At 33.0% G+C, this 20,087-nt stretch overlaps 1 protein-coding gene across 1 annotated transcript in view; it reads right to left on the minus strand.

Moving 5' to 3' along the window:
• Positions 1–6,035: 6,035 nt before the first annotated feature.
• Positions 6,036–20,087, minus strand: part of LOC125823662 (uncharacterized) — a 608,951-nt gene continuing 594,899 nt past the window's right edge. The window contains exons 2-9 of the mRNA XM_049503019.1: positions 14,431–14,598; positions 13,341–13,512; positions 12,970–13,149; positions 12,285–12,365; positions 11,991–12,154; positions 10,512–10,648; positions 9,213–9,328; positions 6,036–6,652 (exon numbers count right to left, since the gene is read on the minus strand). Coding sequence (XP_049358976.1) covers positions 6,404–6,652; positions 9,213–9,328; positions 10,512–10,648; positions 11,991–12,154; positions 12,285–12,365; positions 12,970–13,149; positions 13,341–13,512; positions 14,431–14,594 — 1,263 coding nt within the window. The 5' untranslated portion in view covers positions 14,595–14,598 and the 3' untranslated portion in view covers positions 6,036–6,403. The remainder of the gene's footprint in view (positions 6,653–9,212; positions 9,329–10,511; positions 10,649–11,990; positions 12,155–12,284; positions 12,366–12,969; positions 13,150–13,340; positions 13,513–14,430; positions 14,599–20,087) is intronic.

Here is a 20,087-nt window from a genome sequence, read left to right on the forward strand (position 1 = left end):
AATAAAAAAAAATTAATTCTGTAATCTTAAATTAAAATTATATTAAATGTATCAAAATATTATTTAATATTGATTTTTTTAGACAAACTAAAAAGAAAAAAAGATTATGTTTTTTAAAAAATAATAATTTAATTTCAAAATAATTTGTTTTCAATCAAACGAGTCTTTAGGCTTAGGGTGTGGGTCTATTTGGTATAAAGGAAAATATGTTCTTATAAAAGTATGTTTGGATGGTGGTAGGAGTTTGAAAACGAAAAATTCTTGAATAAGTTTAGCTACAAAGGAGCAATGAAATGAATATAGGGATTGGCTTGAATATTGTGTTGATGAATAGATGGATGTGACTTTTTGTTGGAGTTTAAGGAAGGTTGATTATTGTGATAAAGGAAAAATTATAATGCTCTTGGAGATAATTTTAGATGCAAAAGAGACTTTATCGAATTTTAGAAAACTTAAAATATGATTAATATTCAAAGATGAAGGTTGAAAAGATAATGTAGGATCTTGTAAGTTAGACTAGCATGATCACATTAATGTAGAACCTTGTGCCTTCGAGTTAGGCTTGAATACGATAAAAGCATCGACATTATTGTTGGGTTCATTCTTTAAAGAATGAACTTTAAAGATAAGGTGTAATGTGAATTGGAAAATGGTGAAAAATGCAATTTCATTGATGAGGAAAATGAGAATTTATGTGCTTATTTATAAAGAAAAAAACCATTTCTTCTAGTTCTAAAGAGTTGATAATAGAGTCTATCATCGTTATTGTTATTCGGATTTAAATTTAGTCAAATAATTGATTCATAATTTTTTTGGACAATTTTTTTTCATTTTTGATATTTAATTTCCTTTTCTAATATCAATTTATGAGAAAAAAAAATTTCCAATAAAATTTATTTAATACTCGTGAATTTATTTAAGCGAAAAATTCCAAAATAGCTTCAAGTTAAAGCTATTGGCCGATGTGTTAACCCTACCTTGGCGATTTAATTTTCTTCACTTGATAACACAAAGTATTATAGCTCTCTCTTTTGAAGTTAATTTGTTGCATTTTCTTTTTCAAAAAATATGGCTCTACCAAACCAACAAATTGTAGATTATCTAAGCTTCAAGTTCGTCATGGTGGATGATGGCAAAATAACTTTTGGTTAGAAGGCATCTCAATGATGAATTTAACAATACAAATTTACTATCGGTATAGTCTAAAAACATGAAATGAATGTGGTGTTGGTGAACCCTTGGATCTCTGCCTCAAAGGCATGTGGTCCAGAAGGAACATTCTTCTCAATAGCCTAGAGGAAAATGTGATAAATATACACCATGAGTATATGTAGATGGATCAATAGTAAAAACAAAATTGTGTTAAAACAACAATCTCAACCAATGTTTTAAAAGATTATGTTGGGACTCGTCTCGGGGCTCACCCTGGGGTGGGGCTTTAGAAAAACACCCCGAGACTCAAGTGTGGGGATTAGTTCTGTAAGACTTACGCCCTAAGCACTCCCAACGCCTAACGCTCGGGGCTCGCCTAATAGATCTTATGTGTTAAATCTTTAGTTAACATTGTTGACTCTCATAATTCTTGAATAAATGAATGATACTTATTAATTTTTTTAATCTATAGATATAAGAAGATTGAGAGTAACTCAAATAACAAGTTGTAGTATCACATCTTTACTATTTGGTAACACTGTGAAGGTGATTATTTAGTACGTAACATTTTTAAAAAAAATACGTAATGAAATTTTACTTTTTCACTTATCGTTGATCTTCATGGTTTTGTCATATATCTCAAAATTATTATATTTTATTTAGCTATTTGAAAGTAATATTTTTTTTACATGATGAAGTGATGTTTTTATTATAATATTATTAGCAAGTTTTATTGATAATTTTCTTTTCGGGGGGTAAATTGTATAGTATGATAAAAAGTATTTTTAGAAATAATGATTCTTTTATTATTAGAAAGTTAAGATATTAGATTATTTATACTTGTATAATCATGTTAGAAATTTTATTTTCTATGAGTTTCCTTAATCATGTTTTAAATTATTTCAAACTATTTTATATTTTTGTGTGATTATATTATTATACTATATTGCAAATTAAAAATTAAAGATACATAGGGCTTACGCCCCACATCTCGAGGCTTACGCTTCGCCCTATACTAAGTAAAACGCCCCGCCTTTTAAAAAACTGAATTCTCAACTAACTCACTTGTTCATAACAATTCTACATAAACCATTATACGAAATCGAGGCTAACAGATTACCTAAACGGAAAGGCATGAATATGAGAATAACAAACCCCACAAGTAATGTACGTATGTATGCAAAATGCCCCACAACCATATATAATACCACGAACAATTCGATCATCACAATAATTTAATAATAGGGAAAAGGGTCAAAAATGCCCTTTAACTATGCGAAAGGAACAAAAATGCCCCCCGTTTATAGTTTGGCTCAAAAATGCCCTTACCGTCAATACTTTGGTCCAGAAATGCCCCTATAGTTACAAAATGGGTCAAAAATGCCCTTTTCCGAATAAATATTTTTTTTTCTTTTTAAACACACCTTCTTCCTAATTAAAATATTATTAAAGAACACTATTCTTGTTTTCTTTTTTGTAAAATCACTTTAACAAATAAAAATGTAGGAAATTTTTTTTTTCTTCTTAATCTCATTATATTAATTAAAATAGAATAACTTCATGTACCATTTGGACATATAAGTTAGCTGTTTGTTGTGATTATCTTTTTTATTTTTTGATAGGACATAGTTAGCCTAAGCAGAGATGACTATACTCGCAAACCAGAGGATTTACTAAGTAAGGGTATGTATGGACCACCTTCAAGATAATAGGTCAAACAAAAAAATGGCAAGACAAAAATAGCATGCACTACCAGATGAGCATCCACGGGTGGTGGGTAATTTCCATCAATTGTGTCTATCCAGCTAAATATTAGGTTGTGGTAACCATAAGATTTTCCTGCCATGCTTCGTGCATATTCCCAAGCAGCAGTCTCGTTAAACTTGGCTCGGAGATCAGGGTGCAAAGGCAGCACTGCAATATGTGGATTGGTGTCAGCACTGCACCATTCTTTTGACCCTTTTCCCTATATTATATGTCCAAATGGTACATGAAGTTATTCTATTTTAATTGATATAATGAGATTAAGAAGAAAAAAAATATTTCCTACATTTTTATTTGTTAAAGTGATTTTACAAAAAAGAAAACAAGAATAGTGTTCTTTAATAATATTTTAATTAGGAAGAAGGTGTGTTTAAAAAGAAAAAAAAATATTTATTCGGAAAAGGGCATTTTTGACCCATTTTGTAACTATAGGGGCATTTCTGGACCAAAATATTGACGGTAAGGGCATTTTTAAGCCAAACTATAAACGGGGGCATTTTTGTTCCTTTCACATAGTTAAAGGGCATTTTTGACCCTTTTCCCTTAATAATATATACAATAACCTTTTACTCCCATCTTGACACGGAATCGACATCATCGAATACGAATTTTAAACAAGAATAACGCTAACAATAATTTAGACAGTTATAACTGACTCATTAATAACACATTAGATTTGAAACCTTAAAGCTCACTAAATCCTGCCCCAAAAGAAAAGAACTTGTCCTCATATACCTTCGACTCACACTTAAATAATTTGATGCTTTTTTCAGTGATTGAATAAATCGTCAAAGATTTTTCCACCAAATAATTAATAAAAAATAACTTATATAAATGCTACCCTATATAAAGATATTTTTTGATATAAATAAACATATTATTTATGTTAAAACATTAATAGATTATAAACTCTTATAAAAATAAAACATGCGCCAAATATATCATAATAGAAGATTTTTTTTCATAAATATTTAAAGTATTTTAGAAAGAAACAAAAAAATATATATTTTATCATTTTTAAAATTTAAATCGAATGTCCTCAAATGCTCAAAATGTTAATAATAAAACTATCAAATTTAAGCTTATAAATCTTTAATAAAGGATGAAGAACAATATTGAACACTCGAAATATTACAAAAAGAAACTTTATACATACACTTAGTTGAAGTTTGAGAAATAAGAATTTTTGAAGTGAAAATTTCAAAATGATTAGTTATGTTTTTGGATATACATATCACTTTAAAACAAAGTTAAAAGTTATGTTTGGGAAAAAAAATCACTTCTTCAATTTTTTAAATTTGAAGAACTTATCTTTAGAAACCAGCCCAAAAATCATTTCACTATATAATCAATGAAGTTTTAATTTTATTTTTATTTTTCTAAAATGGAAAGATCTTCATGTCCAAACGGTCCTTATAAGCTGGATGGTCTTTGTATTAAGTGTATCCTAGCAGCAACAATTATTTTTTTTTTAGAAGAAATGAGATATTTTGTGTAAGCGTATATCAATCGGTTTGATTTGACTTTATGTATTAACAATTCAATTTATCAGTTTTTAGTTTGTGAATATGCTATATAGAATATTAAATTAATAAGATGTTTATTTATTAATTTTTGGTTCTTAATAATTCGATTTTTGATTTAAACGATAAGAAAGTGTTCATATAATCATATATAACAGTGTTCTAAAAAATAGAAATAGCAGCAAGAATAGAAGTCCAAGACAAACTTCTACATTAATCACTTTAATTTAAGACATAATTGTTCGAATTCCTTCTAAAAACTCATGCAATAAATTGAGAAAACAACATAAATTAGTTGTCTTTGTCACAATCAAATCTAAAATTGAGAAGATAATACTAGTTTGTGTAGAGAAGAGAGAAAGTGTCGCAATAGAGGGAGAGAGACCAATTTGTATTGTCTACCGTCAAAAGTAATACTAAAATTTAGAAAATAAAATTGGTAAAATATTAAAGTCATTGTTATATACTCTATTAATGTGTGAAATAATAATTTTAAGGCTTAAATCATATGTAGCCCCTTAAAGTTATCCGCATAATTCACTTAGACACCTTAACTAGGACTAGTACCTATTGAACACCTCTACCTATTCGGATTTGAACATTTTTTTAACAATTAGCTAAAAAAATATAAATGTGTGTAATACACTTGCGATGACATGACAAATTGACAAATCAGTGACGTACATGTGGCCTTTTGAGAAAAAAAGAAGAAGTGACAGTGGAATCAACTACAAAACTAATGATGAACAACTAATTCATCTCATGTCTATGGAGTAGAGACATCAACTTATCTCTGAGCAACATCGGCGGCAGCTATGGAAAATGTGGTGGCGTTGAAGAAGTTGTGGCTAATGAACAAGGTAGAAGAAAGAGAATAAAAAAACTAATTAAAAGTACCCTTCTGACGCGCTAAATGTAGGTGATTTGCACCTTCTTTGCCGTGTTTAATAGGTATTTGTTTTGAATAAGGTATCAAAATGAAATATGCGAATAACTTTAAGGGGTTACGTATGACTTAAGCCTAATTTTAATATAATCATATTGAATTATTGATTTAATCATTAACCAAAATCAAAACACCGAAAATCAAATTGTCCCAATAAACTTTTTTTTGTACAAAATCGTTTGAAAACCATTAACCCAATACCAATAAATGTGTTTTTTCGGTTTGATTTATTGGTTAAATCATTTTCTGCACACCCCTAATTTCCTGTCGATAATGACATTTTCAGATATTTAATGTGTAAAAATGAAAAATTCTCATAGAAAAGATATAGTACTGCATTTTATTTTATTTTTAAAAGAATAAAAAACGATTCTCGCTAGCAAATCATGACATCAAAATTCAAAGGTATGGAAATGACAATATTTAAATAATTTCCAAATAAAGAAATACACATCATTTTTTATGGGACAAGACAAGCAAAATATATCACATAAAATGCACAAGGAAGTAACAAAATATTTACATAATTAATTACAGCAAAGTATACAGCCAGAATTCCCACCCAACTTAATTACGTACCCTCAGTACAACCCTGTGTGAAGTCAATAAATACCTGCAATTGTAAATGTTCTTAAGCATTCAGAACAACATAGTCTAAAACTACCACCATATTTCAGATGATTATGAAGACATTGAAAATATGTAGTTTAAATCCAGTTACACTAAGGCAAGAGAACACTGGCACTATGTCGAGTGTCAACGACTAAGAGAAAAATATTCGACCTAAAATTATTTTCTATATACACGGAATAATATTCTGACGAAGAGTGTTCAACCGACTACCCTCCATTCTATGTAGCTATGCCATTGACCAGGGGACACATTGACATGGATATGTTTAACATAAGACAATGATGGAACGGTATGAGTGACAGTAATGCTACAGTTGAAGTTGGTCTGAAGTGACTTTCACCTCAGAGTGGACATAGTGCACAATTTCAGCGGCATCAGATGTCCCTTAAAGCTTTGAGGCAGTAGCTGTTGTTCTGCTCAAGGCAATGGCAGCCTTAGAACCAGAAGGGCGACCCAAATGCTTGCAGATGAAATCTCCAGCCAATAGAAGCTTTCTCAGATCCACATTTGTCTTCACTCCTAGTCCATTGAGCATGTAAATGACATCCTCCGTAGCCACATTACCCGAGGCACCTTTGGCATATGGGCAACCTCCAAGTCCTGATACAGATGAATCCACTATGCTGATCCCCATCTGTCAAGATTAACATTATGGTACTTCAAGCATTATTTTTGCATTAAGGTTCAAAGTGCCAAAGAATACATAATAAGTTCATGCCATTTCCATCAATTAAGTGGTTTGCCGAATGACCTGGATACAGTAACAAGATACACATCCAAGGACCCTAATCATATCAAGTTTTTGTTTTGTAAAACTCTGCAATGTTTTATTTTTTTTGGGGTACATTCCTACAAAAATAATAATCATTTTTACAATAGGGTGTCTGCAGGAAGACCTTGTGCACATGATGCATGATTGCACACATAGCACGCAACAGAAGGGAAGTTTTATATTTTTTTTTGCTTGCAGGAAGTCTTGCGTGCCCAGTGCATTCTTGCACACAATAACAGAAGGGCTTTTTCTGCATGCAGGAAATCTTGTATGCATGATGCATGCTTGCACGCATATCCCCACAACTTTTTCAACCCATGCAAAGTTCAAAATCGAGATTCAATTTCTTTTCTTCATTTTCCCGAGCTTGCACACCACTCCAACAAGGGTTTTCAACCAAGATCATCTACAACGTTAAGGTAAGCTTTAAGGGCCAATTTGATGTAGTTTATACTCCATACCAGAGTGTGGTGGCAAGACTCATATAGACTACCTACTCCTTAGGAAGTGTGATAAGGTTTTATGCAAGGACAGTAAGGTTATCCTGAGAGCAAATAATACAGCCCAACATAAGTTCGTGGTTATGGATTTAGATATCAAGAGGAAGAAGAATAAGAGGGCTGCATTATTGCATATGACCAGCCAATGATTAGATGGAGAGGCCTGACTAAGACCAAATCTCAGAAGAAGAGAAGATGGTGGCTATTGGGGCTTGGGGGAGTAGCAGGGATGTAGATAGTATGTGAGCTAGGACAGCTGATTGCATAAGAGAAGTAACTAGAGAGGTGTTAGGAGTCTCGAGGAGTAACCCAGGTGGGAATAAAGAGGATTGGTGGTGGAATGGAGAGGTCCAAGGAAAAGTGGAAGCCAAGAAAACTGCTTACACGGCGTTAGTGGAAAGCTTAGACAAGGAGGATAAGAGGAATAGGAAGAGGTATAAGACCATGGAGAAGGAGCGAACTAGCGGTCGCGATGGCTAAGACGACAACTTTTGAGCACTTGTATAAAGAGTCGAGGGCAAAGGCGTGGACAGGAAGTTGTATAGGCTCACAAAGGCGAGAGAGGACGGTCCGTGACCTGGACCAAGTGAAGTGTATCTAGAAGAGAATGGCAAAGTATTAGTAGAAGAAGCACACATTAGACGAAGATGGCAGACGTATTTCCCTAAGCTATTGAATGAAGAAGGGGACAAGGGTATTATGTTGGGGGAGCCAGAGCATTCCGTAAGTCGTAGAGATTTTTGGTATTGCAGGTGCATAAAGGTTGCAGAGGTTAAGTGGCTATTCATAAGATGAGGAGGGGAAGAACGCCGGGCCAGACCAGGTATGGAGTGGTTGACTGGGTAACTTAATGTCATTTTTAGGACAACGAAAAATGGCAGAAGAATGGAGGTGGAGGACAATGGTGTTTTTGTATAAGAACAAGGGTGATGCTCAACATTGGAACAACTATAAGGGTATCAAACTACTAAGCCATACTATGTAAGTTTGGGAGAGGGTGGTTGAAATAAGGATGAGGAGGGGTGTGTCTATACCCGTAAACCAACTGGAATCATGTTGCGACGATCAACTACTGAAACTATCCATCTTGTAAGGAGATTGTTGGAGCAGCATAGGGAGAGTTCATCGACCTAGAAACAGTGTCCGATAAAAGTCCTTATGGGAGGTCCTCTAGAGATGTTTGGAGGCTAGAGGTGTACTTGTGGATTACATAGGGCAATTAAGGACATGCACAATGGAGCCAAGACCCGGATTAGAACAGTAGGAGGTGACTTGGAACACTTTCCGCACGTGACGGGGTTGCACCAGGGATAAGCCCTTAGCTCGATCCTATTTGCCTTAATGATGGATGAATTGACACGACATATTCAAAGGGAGGTGCTGTGGTGTGTTTTATTCACAGATGATATTGTGTTTTCACAAGACGCGTAGTGAAGTGAATGATAGGCTGAAAGTTTAGATACAAACACCAGAGTCTCATGCAGCAGATGAGATGGCTGCATTAGATCCAATTAATTTTGTGTTTGCCTTCCCTTGGGAAGGAGGCTGTCACATGAGAATCACACACTCAGCTACTGGTTAGTCCATGTCGTTTGTGGCCTTATACTTAGTGCTCTCATGGACTTACTTTGACGCCATTCACTTGGCATTGACGGATCTTTATGTTACAATGGATTGCTAGCTTACCTGACCTTTCCCTGATGTACTCGATAGTAGATACCTCTGCTATTTTTCGTTTTTCCTCTTTTTAATTATCTTTTTGCATGCCAACTTGCACAAGAAAAAATAAGACATGCTACTACACCTTTTAGATTTGGATGGACACAGCACCAACTATACAACGAACAAATTTCTCATAATGTGATAAAATATGCCAACATGTGAAAAAACTTCTCACTACAAGCAGAGAAAGGAGATTTTACTTGCAATGACACAAGAATGTTAGAAAGAGCTTGTCCATAAGTGTCATGGAAATGAACAGCAAGCCTCTCTACAGGGACAACTTGAGTTACAGCATCAAGCATTGGAATAACAGTACCTAATAAATGGAGAGCAGAGACAGAAAATATGGGGAAGATGTAACAAATCCATTTCAGATAAAAACTCAAGAAAAACAATTGACATATAGTAACTGTCTTTCTTTAATTTTAAAGGAAAACCAATTGATGAACGTCCATTGCACTTTTTTAGTAATTTTGTATAGACAAAAAAGTTGAATAACAGATTCACAGATGGCCAATACTTTCACTAGACTGATTCTGAGTAGACTTCACAGTCACGTATCTCCTTATTAAGCTATCGAGTTCAAACCTATCTAGTTAAGGGAGTGTAGAAGACCTGCACCTGGAAGTTAATCAGCAGGGCAAACATGTATACAGTTGAGTCATTGAGGTTATATCCTATGTCTTCTAATTTAATAATGAAAAAAGAGAAGGTGAACATTATTGTCTTTCCTATCATGCCTTTATCAAGGTTCTCATGACCATACAATCCTGGAAGTTCATCAGCAGGGCAAATATGTGTACAGTTGAGTCATTGAGGTTATAGCTTATGTCTTCTAATATAACAATGAAAAAAGAGAAGGTGAACATTATTGTCTTTCCTATCATGCCTTTATCAATGTTATCATGACCATACAATCATTTAACAGTTAACACTTGACAACTACGTGTCTCAGTTATTTAAAGGATTATATACACTACTTTCTTTCTCTGTTTTTTATGATAATTATTTTCCTCTAAAAAACATCGCACTAAAAACCTACTTGACACCATCCTGAGAGACTTCTTTTATTTTATTTTTCATCTCTTAAAGCCAGAAGAAAACAACATTGAAACCTCACTTTATACATTATAAGCAGTCACCACTGTCCGTCATTGGAAATTGATCTAAAATCCAGTAATTCTACAAAACAAGCTAAATGTGTACTGATTAACTAATAACATAGCAATAATGCACTTCTCTAAAGAAAAAATATATGTTGTTAAGATGTCTATGTTGACTCAGTAGCCTGTAGCTTGAAAGTAATACAGCAAAAGCTTGTCTCTCAAAGGAGTGAACTACAGAATTCTTCTTAAATTAAGAATCAAAATTAATGACAAGAAATGTAATTTGCTGGCACATGCTAGTATTTTACCGAAAGAGCAAAAAGATGCAGATTCTTCTAGCAGACCAAAGGTACAAAATGGGGAAAGGTGAAACCAGAGAAGACTTAGGATTACCTGGAGTACCAACTCCAATTGTATCACCAAGAGAAATTTCAAAGCAACCCATATCTACAAGTTCTTTAGCCACATGTGCAACTTTTGATGGAGACACTGCTCCTTCTATGGGACAGCCAACGACACATGATACATACCTGATAGAAAATAATGATAGCTACTTTTCAGTTCCAGAGATGCAACCTTACTTCTCCAAATAAATGTCTACAACAAAAGAAAAAATTTCTAAGCATTATTACCAAGTACAACAGATTTACTATTAGTGCTCGTTTGGTACTAGAAATGACAGAGCTACCTTGATTTGAAGATTTATCTAATACCAGAAACCAAAACCTTTTGCATGTCAAAGTCTAGCCACTAAGGAAGGAACCATTTGAGCTCATACACATAGGTAGGGCTTAAATAATCAGGAAAAGCAAAAATCACAAATTTTGACCCAAATGTTAATCGTTGAATCATCATTTCCAAAAAAAGTAATTACTCAATCCTTTGCCCTTCCAATTTTAATGGCTGTCCACAAAGGAACCTCCATTCAGTAAATTTTAATACTTCTAGCTGCTTAAAATACGAGGGATTGGACATCATTAAATACAAACATGTAACAGGAATGTACTTCTGTAACAATCAACTATAGCAATAATTAGAATGACAGAAAGCATGAAAAGCTCATATATAATCAAAGAGATTAGCAGAGCAACTGGTGAGCTAATATGCAGCCCCTATCCTTTGAAAGCCAGTTCACCTGGATTATTCTGTGAACATAGACATCCCTAGATATGAATATACTCTGAATACTTTGTAACAAGGGCCATAGTCAATAAGCTGGTACTTGGATTACACAGGAAAATTGCAATACATGCTAATGGAACATTTTGTAGTTCATCCAAAAGAAAGTTATCTTTAGACAGTAATACACAAACACTCATGAAGTTCAATATTTATATTCTTTTTACCAAAATTTTCAGTTCCACATTAATTCCTGGAAGGAAGAGAAGAGATAACTGTCCACAATATAACATGGTCAATAGTTAGAACTCCACCGGAAAACACTAAAGGTTGCCTTCAGATCTAGAACAATTGTAAACCTCATCTTTGGAAATTGTATCATGGAAAAAGGGAAAGCTGGAAGTGATCGATAGTAAGTACTTTATGCTTAAAGGTTATGAATGGGGAGATTCTTAGGCGATCTGAAGTTATAGCAAAATTTAACCACCTTGCTCCAATGTATGAAAATTTTTAAGCTAGTATATGATGTAAAAAGGCAATCATTATGTTCTGCTGAAAGAATTGTAACAATTATTAAGCCATATGGGTTCAGCAAGATTCTGAAAGAGACTAATGGAATTAAACAAGCCTTGAGTCTCTACTACACATGGTTTTAAAACTAACTTACCTTGAAGACATAAATAATTAATCCGGTAAAATTGGAAATGTAAAAACCTGACTTCCTAGAATATGTAGATCTGCTAGAATTCATACCCGCGAACAGGGATGGAATGGTTTTTGGCTGCAAGAGCAACATCACGATAGCGAGAAAGACTGTCTTCAATGCTACAATTTATGTTAGACCGAGAAAAGGACTCGGATGCTGCAGCAAAGATTGCCACTTCCTTGGCTCCAGCTGCAACAGCTGCTTCAAAACCCTGGAATAGAGCCAATGAAAAACTATGAGCAATCCCAATTATCCAGGCCCCTGTGTGAGCAAGAAAATGTATACTTATGTAACAAGACATATAAAGGAGAATCTCACGCTTTGCATTTCTATCAGCTTACTTTAAGATTTGGTGTCAAAACAGGTAAGCGCACCCCTGTAAGATTCTTAACTGCTTCAATTACATCCTTCCCATCAGCTAGCTGCAATTTAGTTTTGGCAGATAAGCAATATCACCAACACTATAAAAGTATGAACTTGATTAAAACACAAAGCATGACTAGATACACGGCTACCAGACATACACTACTCATTTGAGTATTTGCCATTTTGTAAATCATCATTGTAAAGCAAAAAAGCTAGATAGAATTAAGCACTCGAACCTAGAAACTGGAAACTTTTCCGTATATCTCTACCTGAGGGAACCAGATCTTTGAGAAACCAGACGTTTTCTCCTCAAAAATCCAAAATGAATAACAAAGCATTCAAGGGGCATTAAACAATGTTTTTCACGGTCAAATTGATCTTGCAAAATATACAAAATACAAAAGTAACAATCTTTAAGGGCCTTAGTACTTAGTAAGAGTCCTAACTGGTGAGTAACTAATGACAATAAGAAAAAACTCATACTCATGCTTTAAGATGAAAAACTAACCATTAAAAGAAGAACTGAAATGAAAATTATTCTCGTTTCACACAGTTGGAAAAGAAAAAATTAGCAATAAAAACCACATTTTGCAGGACAAGTATAAGGATGACAAATGCAAGACATGTAAGCATAAAATCCCCGACAAGCAAAATATATACCTGTGGTACCCACTTTGGAGACACAAAACTAGTAGCCTCAACAACTGGTAGTCCACTAGAAACAAGTAATTTAATAAGCTCCACCTTCACTTCCGTAGGTATTATAGTCTTCTCATTTTGCAGTCCATCTCTGGGGCCAACTTCTACTATCTTGACAACTTCAGGGACAGATCCTAAGAACTGCACAATTAATTATATGGTGCCAAAATTATAAAGAGAAAAGTAAAGGAATTAGAGCTGATGCCTTCAGGAAGTTAGCATATGTCTTAATCCTTACACAAGTTAGGTCACCAATATTAGATATCAGAAAAAGTAAAGCACACTACATGAAATCTCAGCAAGATCCACAAAGACTGACGAAAAGTAGATACCTTGTCTTTGATATCTTTTAAATGTCCATGGCTTCTATAATAACGATTTGACGAAGAAAAAGATCCAATGCTTGTTCTAACCACCCTATGATCTTGATTAAATAAAGGATTACATGAAGAATCTCTTCTCATTTGTCTTCGCAATTGGAATGCTCCTCCTTCAGTATCCTTGCTGCAAGGAAATAGTTATTTTACTATCAAGAAAAGGTGGAATACGAAAAGTTACATGTCAAAAGTCATTGCATGGCAGTGAAACTAATCGAGAAAAAGCTCATAGTACTTAAAACCTTGCACAGTAGCTTTAAAGAACACACTGACTTTTCTCCAAATCACCTGATTTAAAGTAACTGCTGGAAACCATTACCAAAGTGTCTCAATTTGAAAGAGGTGTACGATAATAGTAGCATGAAACTTTCCAAGATCTGTAAAAAAGTTTTTGGTTGCCAATCTACTGATCAAACTGCAGTAATTCACTAACAACTATTTTCTTTTTTTTGATAACCAAAATAAAACGCTTAAGCAGCCTTGCAAGACCACTGACACCACTTACTCAAGATTTATTTTGGAAAACGACTTCATTGTGAAGATCAGCTCTTTCCTTATGATCATTATACATAAAAAAAATTAGAAAATCTCTCCCATGGTGTTGACAGTTAGTTGGCATGATTTAGTATGATTGCTTCTTTCAGTCACTATGATTCCAACACTAACAAACTCCATACATTGCACTTGAATGATATTGCTTTATTCTCTTGGTTGTTGAGATAAATTTCAAAATAACAATTATCTAAAATTATGCAAGGAAACAAATTCAGGGTACAGCGATCTCCATATTACTTACAAAGATTCAAAAACAACTCCAATGTATATTCGTGGCCAAAAACAACTGAATTCAATTTTCAAATGTAATTTTTCCCTTTTGAAAACAAAAACTACATTCTTCAAATACTCCAAATTTTCATGGTCAAACACCCCGTTAGGTTATCAGTAATTCATCAAACACTACCGCGAACAACATAACCAAAAGAGAAACAAAATTACTAAAACACATGGAAGAAAGCTTAACATGAGAAATTTCTTCAATGAATACCTCAAATTGATTAGAGACGAAGTGTTGTCTGCTCCGAAACTCCTCGCAACAGAAAAGGAACGACTAAATCCACTTGCTAGCAAATCAAATTGCTCCTCAAAAGCTAAAGCTCTCGTTCTGAATCTCCATCTTAATGTTTTCTTCGTGACTTTAGAAGCTAACATTTCAATACATTCATTCAATCTTCAGATTATTTTTTTTGGCAAAACTTGATCGGCGGCGATCGGAGCAATCAAGAAAAGAACTGGACTTTTATCTCATCTCACCATGCTTATCGTTTCTAATAATTAAAATTAAAATGGGATTATGTGGAAAGAAAGTTAATCCATGCTTATCTATTCTAATTAAAATAGTATAATTACATTATTTTCCAATTATTTTTCAAATTACAAAAATCTCTTTAAAATTTATGGATTTCGGATGCATTACTAGACTTCCACATACATCACTGGACTTTCGAATACATTAACAGACATCTGGATGCATAGGTGAGTGATGTATCAGAGAGGGGAGGGATGTATCATAGAGGAAATAGGACATATGGATACATCACTGGACTTCCATATATCCGAGAGGGGAGGGAATAGGACATCCGGATACATCACTAAACTTCCGGATACATTAGAAGACATATAGATACATAGATGAGGGATGTATCTGAGAGGGGAGGGATGTATCAAATACGGGAGTGATGTATCCGAGAGGGGGATAGAGATGTATCAGCGAGAAAAAAGTGATGTATCCGAGAGGGGATTTTTGAAATTTTTTTAAATTGTAGGAAATTTTAGAGATTATGATAAAATAAGATGTGTATTTAAGTAATTTTTCCTAAATTATTAATATGTGATTATGTGGAAAGAAAGTTAATAGTGATTAATTAAAAAAAATTGATTAGTAATGTATGAATTAGTAATGCATTTATTAATAATTCAAGATTTATTTTTATAAGAGAAAGAGAAGAAAAATAGAGAGAGAATTATTGAAATTCTTATTCTCAATAATATTGTAATCAGTGGCGGACGCGGGAACTACATCATTCCAAACATCTGAAATCACTAAGTTATATCAACTTGTTGTATTAAGGGTGCCTAAAATATGTTATTTAATCATTTCATATATCATTTTACTTGTATATACAATATATTTTTCTGGCAAAGGATATCCAATTGGACATTCTGACAATCATGTAGCTACATCACTGATTGTAATATAATTTGGATAAATGAGTCTGCTAATTATAGAGGAAGAGAACTTTATTTATTATTTATTGGACCTTATCATAAAAGGAATGAACATCAAATATTGATATTTTATACTATTTTTAATTAATATTTTTTTAAAAAATAACACTTAATTTAAAGTAAAAATAAGGAATCCCATAAAAGCATGGGCACAAATTTGACACTATTTATCATAAATCTATAGGATATTTGCATAAATTTGACACCATTTCCCACAAAGCACCGGATATTTGTGTCAAAATTACGCCAAGTTTTATTATATTATTATTGTCAAGCAGGCCACATTAATTTTTAATAAAAAAACGCATATGTCAAGTGTCTTTAAAAAAACGCATATGTCAAGAGTCAAACCCAAACACCGCATGGATTAGTGAGAGCTTTAGCTACTGCTCTACGAATTCTTTAGTTTTTAAAGATGTCCAAAATACTATATATACCAACAGAAAGTCAGATTATATATATATATATATATATATATATATAATGTAATTTTTTAATTAAGGATGTCTAGTTGTGTAGCACTTCGAAAATTCTAACCTTGAAAATTTATGGTGTATGGTGCCACGCTTTCAACGGCCCGTAGAAGTATCTATGAACCAGACCTTTAAAAGTTGGTTCTCGGGTTTAAGTTTCACGGACTAGACAACGGGTCGTAGAAGTTCCCATGATCCGTTAAAAGGCATCATGGAAATCAAAATTAAACCTGAAGCACACTCTAATAAGCTTCCTACGAGCGAGTAGAACTTCCCATCAAAATTTCCACGGGCCGTAGAAAGGGCCCGTAATCCTTAACTTCATAAATTCAGAAAACTCAGCATGTTCCTACGAGAGGGTTTACGACCCATAGACTTTTGTGCGAATAGTAGATGGCCTTCCATAGACGACTTCTGTCAATTTTTAAGGGGGTTTATTTTAGTCTTTTTCCACTCTTTCTTAATCTAAACCCCAATGTTTTTACACCTAATTAAGGTCACAAGAATTCCTTATCACAAAATTGAGTTGAAAGTTTTCTTATTGATTGATTTTGATATAAGATTTTACTTAAGTCAACTTCAAAGAATCATATCTCTTAGTATATAGTGAATTAGATGGTCCATGACCTACCAAATTAAAGGTCTATGAGTCCTTTTTCCAACGCCACCAAGTTTGCCTCATTTCGAGTTTAGAGTAAAAAGTTATGCCCATTTTAGTAAAGCTCTATCAGACAGTCAATGTTCTACAATCAGAACTAATGATGGTGGAATGTTCCATGAACCGTAGAACCTTCTATGAAGGCTTTCTGCGAATTTTTTCATAAACTTTCTGCACAAGTTTAAGGGGTTATTTTGGTTCTTTCCAAGTTTTTTAGTCCTATTGTAAGTCGATTTTGGGTGTTTTAATTAAGTATATCATTTGACGACTAACTAGTTTTCCTCTCAAAATTATCAATCGGAACGTTCAAGTTTCTAGAAATTCTCTCAAAACTCACCTAGGGTTCCTCTTCTCCATCAAGAACCCTAAAACCTTCAAGTAAAAAATTCAAGATACAAAGAGAAGTCTTTCACCCAAGATTTCCCAAGTTCTTCCACTCTAGAAACTCAATAAAAGAATTTCTTTTATCAAGATCAAGCACCAAGATTTCAAGACCAAAGATTTCATTCAAGAATGATAGTGTTTTTACTTGGGCTCAAGAAAAATCAATTCTCAATCAAAGTTTTCGGTCTAATAACTGTATAATCAGGTATTTAAGGTTAATCACAGTGATAGATTTAATTCATCCTCACACCCTACATCTAAATTTAGTCAATAAAAGTTTAATCTAGGGTTATACCCTTAGTTTCGAGAATTTCTGTGATGAGTTACATTATTGATTTCGAATTTTAAATTCTTGATTATGAGTTGCTATATATTATGCATTGATATCCTTGAGTTGTTGTTCATGTTTATATTTCCACATGAACCCCATTTACTAAGTTTTTGTTGAAAATATTTTGATCAAATATTTTTCCTTAAATTGATTTTGAGAAGTAAAAGTGAGTTCAAGAGTAAAGTTTAAAGTATAATTTTTTAGTAGAGTTCAAGGAAATTAAATGATTCCAAAATGTATCATTTTTACATGGAGAAAGAGAACACTATTTTCAGAAAAGTATAAGAGTTTTTCAGACATAATTATTAGTTTATTACAGAGCAATTACCTCTTAAGGAGACCTTTTTGAGAACTTATCTCAATCCAGAGAGAGTATTTTTACTTGAGCATTGAGTTATATATTTTGAGAGTATTATTGAGAACTGATATAAGAAAAAATTCAAACAACTTACATTTCTCATAAAACACGTAGCCAACGTGAGTTAGGATCGCACTGTCTTTCGGGCGACTCCTTACTGCCTTTGAGAAGATCTTTATAGTAGATCCATGAGTTGAGTTTGTTCTATACCCTCACAAGGTATAAGGTAGTTTTGGCAGAATAGGCAAGACACTTTATCATCATGAGGCTCATAGTGATGCTTGTTGGTTAGAGAAAATCCACAATAAAGTAAAGTAAAGAGTGTGTGTGTGTGTATATATATCAGCTTTGTATTTACTTTTATTGCATTCTTTGAGTAAAAGGTTAAGTAATTTTCATCATGATTTATGCTATATTTCAATTGAGTTACTTTTAGTCTTCTCGTTCAGTTTTTTGTTTTATTTTGCCCTATTACATACTCATACATTCAATGTACTAATGTCATTCGACCTGCATCATTTCATGTTGCAGATTCAGGTACTTAGGATCATCCGCTGGAGTTTTGTTGAGATCACATGATTATCCGCTCGTCAGCTTTTGGTGAGGCCTTCTTGCTTTCGAAGGACTCCAGTTTTATGATTTGTTAGTAGTAGCGTTATGAGGTGTCGTGGGTCTTGTCCCGACACCTATCTACAATAGAAACTTTATCGATAGATAATCTTGGTCAGTCTTATGGTATTCAATTTCAAATTATTAATTCAAACTTTATATTTATAAATACTCAGTATTTTTAGATAGCTTTGAAATTTAGTAAACTGTTTTTAAACTATTCTTCAGTTTGATGCTTGTGTATGCTTAAGTTAGTCTTCCGCTTAGTAGTCAACAAGGACACATGTTCGCTTAGGGACCAAAAATGATTCTCAAGTGTCGGTCACATCTAGGGTGTAGGTTCGGGGTGTGACAAGTTGGACACCCTGGAGACATCATAGCTCTGCCCCTGATATGGGGTAAAGCTACTATGAAAAAGTAGGATCAAAGATGAAATATAATTATTAAATTATAAATAAAGACAAAATGAGAAGAAACATTAAGGTAACGATGTGACCACACCAAAGTGGTCGTTACATAAAATGGATCTTTTGATTTCCTTATTTTTTTTAAGGGAAGTCATTTTCCTTAAATTTGAGAAAAATAGGTTGATTTGAAAAATATTTTCTAAAATATTTAAACCAATCAAACATGAAAAACTTAGAAACGTTACTCTACTAAAAAAAAAAAATGTTATCCCCCACCCCATTTATTTATTCCTTTACCCTAACCTATTATGTGATTACCCATTCCGCTCGACTCCATTCTAATAATAACTCACTTGCTGGCTTACTTGAAACAATTGAAAAAGACAATTATGTAGCATAAGTGAATGAGTATTAATAATTTTTCACGTTTAAATTTTTATCTATTACCTCTATTGAACTCTCTATCGTTTTTGGCAATTGAAATGTTAATTATGTTTTAAGTTTTCTTTTTTCCTTTTCAACAAGCACTATTATGATTAAAGGTGACAAAAATAATCCATAAAATTATAACATATTCAATCCGTTCAAATTCAAATTGATTATTGACCTACTCATTTTAACTCAACTCACTTTAATCTATTAAAGTTTGAGTTGATATCTTACTTAAACTAATATTGAGAAAACTTGTCTAGATATTTTCAATTTTTATTTTTTATTTTATTTGATATGTTATATATGATTATAATAAGAAAAATAATAATTTTATAAGGTATTAAATTATAAAAAATAAAGAAAACAATCAAAACATAATAAGAACTAAGCGAGTTAGATTATAACTCAATTTTTAATCCATTTCATCCCAAATTCCCCAAATAACTTTTGGCAGGCTCATTTATCAATTCAAACCATTTTAATTCCCAAAATTCAACCCATCCTGCCATTTGCCACCTATAGTTATGATGTTTTAATGTAATTGTAGTATTTAAAATGAGCAATTTTCAGATATAGCAAACACAAAATTCATATTTGTATGTTATAGCAAAGTTTGCATAATTGCGCTCCATAGCAAACATATATATATATATATATATATGTATAATTCATTATACATATACAAAAAAAAACAGTTGTATAATCTGCTTTGGTATACATATACAAAAAGATCAATTGTATAAAGTGAGAGAGGCGAGTGAGCG

Source organism: Solanum verrucosum, unplaced genomic scaffold, assembly GCF_900185275.1.
Source record: "Solanum verrucosum unplaced genomic scaffold, falcon-dt-bn FXZP01000093.1, whole genome shotgun sequence".
NCBI classification, from domain to species: domain Eukaryota; kingdom Viridiplantae; phylum Streptophyta; class Magnoliopsida; order Solanales; family Solanaceae; genus Solanum; species Solanum verrucosum.